This window comes from Terrapene carolina, unplaced genomic scaffold (assembly GCF_002925995.2).
Source record: "Terrapene carolina triunguis isolate 2854851 unplaced genomic scaffold, T_m_triunguis-2.0 Scaffold58, whole genome shotgun sequence".
NCBI lineage: Eukaryota > Metazoa > Chordata > Testudines > Emydidae > Terrapene > Terrapene triunguis.
In genome coordinates this window covers 54961156-54971142 of record NW_020664409.1, presented here as the reverse complement: position 1 = coordinate 54971142, position 9987 = coordinate 54961156, and the positions used below count along the sequence as shown (strand labels likewise).

The following is a 9987-nucleotide window of genomic DNA, read 5'->3' as shown; positions in this document are numbered from 1 at the left end:
GTGGGGTGAGAGGATTCTGTGTGGAACAATCTGGGTGCAGGCAGCTCAGTGGGGGGGTCTAAGTGTGGGGTGGATCTGCATGCAAAGAGGCTCGCAGGGGCAATGGGACTCTGCAGGGGCTTCCAGGTGAAAATGGTTGGGGCTCAGCAGAGAGGTCTGGGTGTGGGGGTCTCAGCAGGGGGGTCTGGGTGCTGGGAAAGTGGGACTTGGTGGGCTGGGGGTCTGGGTGCAGCTAGTTGGGGGTCAGTGGCATGAGGGCCTGGATGTGGGGGCTCAGGGTGGTGCTGGGGAGTGGGGCTCATCAGGATGGGGGTTTGAGTGCAGGGAGTTTAGTGGGAGGTAGTCTGGGTGCAGGGTTGGGGGTCCAGAGGCAGGAGTTGAGGTTCAGTGGGGTGGGGTTTGAGTATGAAAGGCTGGGGGGGGGTCTGGGTGTACGGGGAGAGGCTTGGTGGGGTGTCTGGGTATGGGAGGTTCAGTTGCATGGGGGTTGGGTGGATGGGGGAGCAGCTCCCCATACAGTGACACCTCCCCCTGTAGCTGAGGAGCGATGGGGGCAGGAAGCAGGGGATGATGCTGAGCTTCCTGCAGCTGGGGGAGGTTTCTGGGGGTGGGTCTGACACAGCCCAAACCACTCCTTGCAGGGGAAGAGGAAATCCCATCCTCCGCCGTCTCCAGCCCAGCCAGAACTAGCAGCTGATCCCAGCTCAGGGTAGGAGCCACTACCTGGGGTGTCCCAAGCCCTGTGGTGATTTACCTCTCCGATGGCTGCTCTGGGTGCCTTAAACAATGTACCTGCATAGCTAGGGAGTGGTGCATAACTGCTCTTGCAGCTTCCCTTTGCTTCCCTGTCAGAAAGTCATTTTTCTGTGAGGGAAGTGAAGAAATCTGCGGGGGACATGAATTCTGTGCACATGCAGTGGTGCAGAATTCCCCAGGAGTAAAGTGCTACACACCCACAATCAGAGCCAAATTGTCAAGAGTTTAGCTGCCACTCAAAAACCTAAATATGGGGCAGATTTCCAGACCACTCACCACCCCACCCACCCTCTGTCATTATGACATTTATGGCTAGATTTTCAAGGGTTCAGCACCCAACATCCACCCAATATGCTGGACTCTTGCAAATCTGGCCCCAGTTGTGAGTGCTGAGTGAGGCCTTCCAGAAATTCCAAACATAGTGCAAAACCCCCACCTCCCTTAAAAATGGTTCATTACAGTAGATTTCTGTGTAAATTCTTATTCATTGATAGAGTGTTGATAATAGCCAAGTATATGAGAAAAAAGAAACAAAATAAGGAGTCCAAAGGCTGGAGTGGCTAAGATGAAACATTTAATTTTCCTCTCGCACATACTGGGATAAATCAAGTGAAGTTACTCAGGTGTATGTAGAGGAGAATCAGGCTTCCTTGGTCAGTGCAGATCCTATGGCCTTCAGGCACAAATCTGCTTTCATCAAGGAGGCTCAATTTAGCCCTTAGAATAGATTATAGTTAAAAGGCCACTGTCAAGAATGATTTAACACATACAGCTTAACTCAGGAAAAGTGCTCTCACCAATAGTTTAATGTATTCAAAAATAAAATATATGGCTTGATAATAATATTAATTAATAATAAAACAATCTCCCCTCCACCACCCCAAATCCATCGCAGGATTGTGACATGTGTGAGGATAGGTATCAGGTTAATAGTATGGAAGTGACTATGTGAATTAAATGATGAAATGTTAGCATGGGTGCAATTATGGCCCATTTGAAGTCAGGGGAATGATTCACATGTTTAAAGTTAACCATCTGAGCAAGTGTTGAGGCTCAAGGCCAATGGTAATACCTGTACCAGGTTAAGCGCACAAATACCTCCAGATGTTTTCAAAAGACTGGCCAGATTTATGCTGAGTTGAAGTTATTTCAAAATGCTGTGCCTTCTTTCACAGCAAACCTAGATTTTGTACTGGTTTAACTATTTGGGTTAGGGTGTGACTTTTTACTGAAAAACAGATAAATTGGTACACACACTCCCAAGTGTGAATGCAGTTATACCCATATAAAGGTTCTTTAAAATGGCATAGATTATTTCCCTAAATTTAAGGGAATAAGATATGTCAGTATAAACACCTTTATACTAGTATAATTGTGTCTACACTAGGGAGTTGTACCACTTTAACTATACTGATTTCAACCTGATGTAGTTAAAGTGGCACAATCACTGTGTATAGACAAGCCCTTAAGGGAAAAAAAGGAATTATGAAATATTAGTTAAAGCTTTTTTCTTTGTAAAATGGCCCCACTATCCCAGTTTGGTTAAGCCTTCAAAGAATTCTGGGCTTAACTCAACAGTCATTTTTGATTTGCACTTCACCTTCAATTTTAATTTCCTTACATTTAATGACTTGTGCCACCACTTAGTATCTTCTGAGTGTGATGGGATACACTGCCTATCAGGGCCCTGAGAAGTATAGGAGGAGTGTAACCAGCAAGAACTGTGGCCCACTAACTTGTTTTCCTGTTGGCTTTACAGAAGTATGACTCAGACTGGGGATCAGATGCCACTGGGACAGACACTATGGCAATAAGTGGCAGTATAAGGCCCGAAATAGACTCATTCACTACAGGGCCTAGCTTATTGGGTATAAGAGGTGGAAGAGGAAAGGTATGGCTAGGCACGTGGGAAAATGGCTGGACTCAACTTGAGAGGAGCCTTTGTTGACCTGCTTATACTGTGGAAATGGGAAAACTTTGGTTTAGTGGCAATGGAGAGACCACCCTGTGACAATCTGGGAGGGATGATACATAAGTACCTCAGATTGTTGTGGTACATTTTTCATAGGAGGTTCTGCAATATGCAATGTAATGAATTTTACACAGGCTCCATAACAAATCCTTCCATACCTCCAGAACATAGCAGCCCAAAACAAACCCAGCAATTGCTCTCCCTGCCTTCATACAGCCTAAAGATTTTTCAGCTGCACCCTATGCTCTCCTCTACTCTTCTTGTTGGTCAAGGTTGCTGCTGCTGCTGTTGTCTCTGTTCCTATTCTCATACCCACGTCCATTTCACATCCATATTCGCGTAATCTGAGTCAAGGGAGTGGCTCACCTGATGCTGCTGCTAGCGGATTTATCAGTGTCTCTTCTCTTCTCTCCCTTCTTAGCCAATGACTCCCTGTGCTCAGAGATGGGGACAAGGAGGCTGAGGAGAGGGTAGCTGAGAGCAAAGAGAAGGAAGATTGACACAGCAGGTGGCAGTAGTAGAAGCAATCAATAGTGAAGGAAGTCCAGGACACAGCAGGAGTCAGCAGCCACAGCCGGTGCAAATTTGCTGCCAGAGAAATAGGAGCCAGCTGTAAAGTGTTGGGAGTTCAGAATGGAGATGTGGTTCAGGTCCATCTTCAGTTTTTGCTGGTGTGGATACAAATTTTGCCACTATGATTTAGCTGCCCAGTTTTGAAAATGTAGTCCATTAATTTGTATTTGAGCTGCTTCTATTCCCACCTGAAGTAGTATATAAAGTATGCTTTCCCAGACACATGGAACTGACCTTGCACTGACCACTGTTCGAGACAGGATACTGAGCTAGATGGACCACTGGTCTGATCCAGGATGGAGATTCCCATGTTCCTAAATCAGATCTGTCATTTCTCCTGTCATCACAGTGTATTTGGTTCACATAAAGATAATTTTTCTATTTATTCCAATGGACTCTTTGCTGCCCCAACATTTTGTTGCTGGAAATAGCAGTAAGAATAAAATCCAAAGTGTGGGATTTTCCACATTTGTGATGTCATAGGCTTGTTACATTCACTGACACACTGATTGCAATGCTAGGGTTTGCAATATATACATAAATAGCAAAGGATTACAGTTACATAATAAACCAAATGAACCGAGCTCTTATGTCATCAGAATCCCCACCAGGGGGTTTTCCTCGTTCAATTTGCTGACTTGAGGTATCATGCTCTCCCTTTCCTACTTTCTTCCTCCACTCCGCAGTTCTCACCTCTTCTTCCACTTCCTTTCCCCTGCCCCCTCACAATGTACCCAAGGTGCACATATATGACACCATAATCACACACTGTGTTATGTATTATTATTGCTTACGTATGCTGTGTGCTATATATAGCAAAGAACATGGCTAAATTTGTACGGTAACTTATTAGCTGGTTGTCACACAAGTAGGACTTCTCATTTTTGAGCAATGAGTCATTTTTATTTAGTCATTACTGAAAAGAAAATCAAAATTAACCTGGAGCTCCAGTTTCAAATATAATTTATGCCTCTAAGTGTTACCAGACATGAAGTGTATTTAATTATTTAGTAAATTAAAGGAAAAATCCTTCATTAGCACTTTTCTGGAGAGGTGCTTAATTATATTTTTGCCAGTTTCTAATCATTCAATACATGCCATTGTTTAATGAAGTTGCTATGACTTAAGGCCCTGATCCTCAAAATTGTTTTGCATCGGGGGACTCCTAGTCCCATGCAGAGCCCCATGAACTCCCATGGGACTCCACATGAGTGTAAAGGTCCACTCACATGGAACACTTTGCAGAACCAGGGCCAAACTAGGGTAGAAGACTGCATGATTTCCTAGCTTGCTCAGTACATTTTTAAAAAGAGAATAGAGGATTTTATTTTACCCACTCACCTTTGCCCACCAGCTTGAAAGCATGAAGTATGCATTAACATTTTCTTCTCCAAATTGTTCCGCCACATATAGCCCTAATGATCCATACTTATCGTATATGTTTCTCTTGGACAGGTCAGTCAGTATTGCATGAGCATTGTTGATCTCTTTAAATTTTTCAGCAGCCTCTGGATTGTCAGGATTCTTGTCAGGATGATATTTCAGAGCCAATTTTCTTAAACATGAAAGAAAGAGAAGGAAAAGAGCGTTTTTGCTATAAATATTTACAAAATATTTTAGTTGATGCATTTTTGTTCTGAGCAGAAGGTCTGGCCTGAGTCTTGTTAGTTACAGCTTTACTGTAGCATGAGCTAAATGAGAGGATGTCAGTGCGAGGCTCTATAGCAACTGATAATGGATAATGGTGCAAAGACGACAGAAAGAGGTAGGTTTCTAAGACAGATTTGAAAGATGGCAGCAAGGTGAATAGGAGAGTTTTTGAAAGAAAAATAATAAATATTCTCCTAAATAGGGATAAATATTAAATAAACGTCCTTTCCTCAGTAGAAATAATACACATGGCTGTATTGACATTTGTAACACTTGGAGTAATTTTACCTTTAGGGTAAAATGCTGGCCCCATTGCAGTCAGTGGCAAAAGTCACAATGCATTAAATAGGGCCAGGAGGTCACCCTTAAAATACACCTTACACTTAATTTGTAAAGACATGGGCTTCTTACCTCTCAAACTTTTTGACTTTCCATCTGAGGAAAAGGGGCATAATTTTTCTTTAACTGTAGAGATTACAAGCCCAGTCTTGCTTCCACTGAAGTCAGAGGAAGTTTTGTGAGGCCCTTAAGTATCGCTCTAATGTGAGAGAAAAGAGAAGTCTTCCCTTAACATGGCACTGCTGTAGTTAAGGCTGACTCTATGTTTTATATTTTATTTAATATGTGTTAGGCATTGATACCTTGTCAGTTACAAAACCTTCTAGGCAGAAAATTGATACATGCTAAAAACACAGATTCTGATTCTTCTTTCCAAAAATGATTTTAATAAGTCAGTTTTAAAGCAAATGTATCAAATATAACAACTTTTCAATTCCCTCAAAATTACCTTCCTTAAAGGAAGGGAAATACTATACAACATATTTTGATGATCTCATGGATCAATAGATACCTCAAGGTATTATATACAGGAGGTAGGCTTTCAGAAACCCTAACAACAGTAAAGAAAAAGAAATTCAGGAGCTCCAATAGAATGGGAGCATCCTTCTGAAGAACAGAATGGGAAAACAATAGTGGTTTTGAATAGAGTCAGTTTCAAATGTCCTTTTGCCAAGCTCCAGGCAAAAGCAATCTTTGGACCTGATTCACCATTGCCTATACCATATACAATATTTTACACTGGTGCAAATTGGGTTTAAAATGCTACTGTTTGGATCTGGTAGCATTTTACATCCACTTTGCTCTGATGTAAATGACTAAAGGTGTATAACAACTGTGAATTGGGCCCCTTGTTTTTAAAATAATGAAATTGCAGGGGGTTGGTCTTTAAAGTGGGCTGACCTCATTCGATGCTTTGAATAAAAACTTTTGACCCATTTACAAATTGCTGTCAAGTAGCTACTGAACCCGTGCTTCCGCTATTTCTCTTCATATATGCTTTTACACAGTGTTAAACTTCCCTTATTCCCTTGAAATGAGTTAATACTGTTACTATGATCTCATGGGAAATGCAGTGTAAGTCTAGAGACAGTGTCTGATGTCAATACCAAAGGAAATTAGATAAGTGCAAGTACTGGATACCATGTTACTATGTCTAGATAGAAGATGGTACGTTCATAAAAATGTAAACACTAACCTGGCTAGTATATGACAGAGGTGGTAATAGGGTAACTGGAGTGTCCACATGTTTATAGCTCAACATGCACACACTGGGCCAGATTCTGATCTCATTTACACCAGTGAGAAATTCTGGAGAAATTCCATTGACTACAATGATAGCATAGACAGGGGTCAGGCTTTTTTTACAACTTTGTCATCTATTCATGATCACAGGCTGAATTACAGAAACAACCACTGTCTTCTTATACCAAAGAAGAAACTTTATGAGAGTAATGAAGGCAATTTTATTCCTAAATTTTCTCTCTGCTTCACTGTAGAACTAGCTAGAATCTTCCCTGGGGCCTCTCCGTGGACAGGGCCGGCTCTAGGCACCAGCAAAACAAGCTGGTGCTTGGGGCAGCACATTTTTAGGGGCAGCATGGCCGGCGCCAGAATGCCGCCCCTAACGATGTGCCCCGGCCGCCCTAGCTCACCTCCGCTGCTGCTGCCTGGGAGGGAGGGGGAGATCCCGAGCGGCCGCGGCGTGCGAAACTACTGTTTCACGCGCCGCTGCTCCCCCTCCCTCCCAGGCTCTCAAACCTGGGAGGGAGGGGGAGATCCCGAGCAGCCGCGGCGTGCGAAACTACTGTTTCGCGCGCCGCTGCTCCCCCTCCCTCCCAGGCTTGAGAGCCTGGGGGGAGGAGGCAGGGCTGGGGATTTGGAGAAGGGGCGGAGTTGAGGCGGGGCCGGGGGTGGGGTAATTAAAAAACGGGGGGGGGGGGCAGCCAAAATTGTTTTTGCTTTGGGCGGCAAAAATCCTAGAGCCGGCCCTGTCCGTGGAGGATGCATGCTCATGTAATTTTCTATATGTTTCTAACTATTCTGTTCAGGTTCTTATATTGTTCCTGTTATTGTATCTGTTACCAGGATCTGAATGCAAAAAAACCTCAATTCTCCTTCAAGCTAGAATCAAATCAACAATATAAGGCTTTCTACAGGAAGTACCTTTACAACCTTCCACGCGTAATACTAGCTGTGTTAGCAAAGAGCTGAGCTAGTTACCTATCTTTCTTTATGCAGTGTTGTTGTAGCTGGGTTGTCCCCAGGATATTAGAGAGAGAAGGTGGATGAGATAACATCTATTATTAGACCAACTTCTGATGGTGAAACAGAGCAGCTTTCGAGGTCTGGGCTGAAAAAGAGCTCTGTGAGCTTGAAAGCTTGCCTCTCTCAGCAACAGAAGTTGGTTCAATAAAAGATATTACCTCACTCACCTTGTCTCTCTAATAACTTTATTTATGTCTCTGCTGGGACAGCACTTGGCTCTGTCTTTCCATTTCTACTGCACCCAACACCATGGTATTTAAATACCTGACATATTTCCAAACAGGAAAAATGCATAAAATATTTAAGTAAAGTATTTTCCTCTCACTTTGATGTCACTCTCACAGATACTGCAACCATATGCAGTATCTTTGGGGGACCATACTGTCTTAAGTTTATGAATGGTTTAATGTATCACCTTGGGCCAGGGATTGTTTGCAACTGCAGCAGGGGAGGGTTACCACTGCTCCTCCAGGAGCTAAAAATAGTGGGGGTGATTAAGGATAGTTGCTGAAACTGTAAACAACTCTAGAGAGTTATCTCCCTCTGGTGTGGTTTGCATGTACATGGTCAAGGTGGGTGTTCCATAGACCAACAAACAAAGAAAGGGCTTTTAGTATAAAAAGGCTGTGTTTAAACTGACACCGCACCTTCTTTATGATTCAGAAAATGAAAAGGACATTTTGTCCAAGGAGGGCCCCAACAACCTTTGCAGAAAAGTTGGAAGGTCCTTGGCTTACCTGGGCCCCATAAGGCTGATGGGTGACCTCTGATAAGCTTTTAACATGTGTATAGAAACTTTTATTGTATTTTTTGTACGTTTTCTCTTTAATGCTTTTGTCCTAACAATAAATGTATTTTGCTTTGTGAAGGCTGGTTGGTATACACTGTTGTAGCCCCTGGAGAAAACTTAACCACAACTGCTGGACAGACGGGGGAAATTATGTCACAGTGAGTTGCAGAGGGACTGCAAGTCTAAATCCCCAGCCTGGAGGTAGGGATCACAGGCGTGCACACGGGGTATGCCGGGTGTGCCCAGGCACACCCTAATGCAGGGGTGGGCAAATGGCTCCACTCTCCCCGGCGCAGCAAGCCGCCGGCCCCTCCCCCCTCCCCTGGAGCCAGGCTCCAGGAATATTCAGGGCTGGGGGCTCTGCTGCTCCACAAATATCTGGAGCTGGGTCTCTTCCCCGGCCCCCGCCTGCCACCCCTCCCCCCACAGGTCTCCCCCCCACCCCGCTGCGTCCCTGCCTGGAGGAAAGCGGCGCGCGCCTCTCCCATGCCTGCTTGTGCTGCCGGTGTGCCTGCTGTCTGCTGCCCCAGGGTCCTAGTGCCCCCAATCCCCTAATGGCAGGGCAGGCTGCCCTTACCCTGCCCTTCCGCCCTAGCCCTGAGCCTCTCCAATGCCCCAAACCCCTCATCCCCAGCCCCAATCCCCCTGCACCCTAATCCTCTGCCCCAGCCCTGAGCCCCTCCTGAATCATGAACCCCTCATCCCCCCCGCACCCTAATCCTCTGCCCCAGCCCTGAGCCCCCTCCTGCATCATGAACCCCCATCCCCCCGCACCCTAATCCTCTGCCCCAGCCCTGAGCCCCCTCCTGCATCATGAACCCCTCATCCTCAGCCCCACAGCCCTCACCCCACACCTCAACCCTCTGGCCAAGCCCTGAGCCCCCTCCCACACCCCAAACCCCTCATCCCCAGGCCCAGCCAGAGCCCTCGTCCCCCCGCACCCTAATCCTCTGCCCCAGCCCTGAGACCCCTCCTGCATTGTGAACCCCTCATCCGCAAGCCAGAGCCAGAGCCCTCATCCCCCCGCACCCTAATCCTCTGCCCCAGCCCTGAGACCCCTCCTGCATCGTGAACCCCTCATCCCCAAGTCAGAGCCAGAGCCCTCATCCCCCCGCACCCTAATCCTCTGCCCCAGCCCTGAAACCCCTCCTGCATCATGAACCCCTCATCCTCAGCCCCAGAGCCCTCACCCCTGCACCCCCTCCTATCCCCAAACCCCCTCCCAGAGCATGCACCCCCTCCCCTTCCCACACACCCCTTCCAGACCCCAAACTCCCTCCCAGAGCCTGCACCCCTCCCCCCCTCCTGCACACCCACCCCCTGCCCCAGCCCGGAGCCTGCACCCTGCAGCCAAACTCCATCCCAGAGCCTGCACCCCAGACCCCCTTCCCCACCGAAACTCCATCCCAGAGGCTGCACCCTGCACCCCTCCTGCACCCTGATCCCCAGCCCAGGACCTGCACCCCAGACCTCCTCCCCCCACCCAAACTCCCTCCCAGAGCCTTAGGCAGGTGGGGGGCGGAGTTGGGGGGGCAGGTTCTGGGCACCACCAAAATTTCTACAAACCTGCCACCCATGCGCGGAGCAGAACATGCTGCTAGGAGCCTAATGGTAAGGGGTCCGGAGCCGGGGGGGGGGGGGG

The 9987-nt window shown here is 46.7% G+C and overlaps 1 protein-coding gene across 1 annotated transcript in view; it reads right to left on the bottom strand.

Moving 5' to 3' along the window:
• DNAJC5B (DnaJ heat shock protein family (Hsp40) member C5 beta) overlaps positions 1-9987 on the bottom strand; it is a 39056-nt gene that overhangs the window by 7356 nt on the left and 21713 nt on the right. Inside the window, exons 2-3 of the mRNA XM_026659707.1 lie at positions 4643-4856; positions 2178-2220 (exon numbers count right to left, since the gene is read on the bottom strand). Of these exons, the coding sequence (XP_026515492.1) occupies positions 2178-2220; positions 4643-4856 (257 nt within the window). The remainder of the gene's footprint in view (positions 1-2177; positions 2221-4642; positions 4857-9987) is intronic.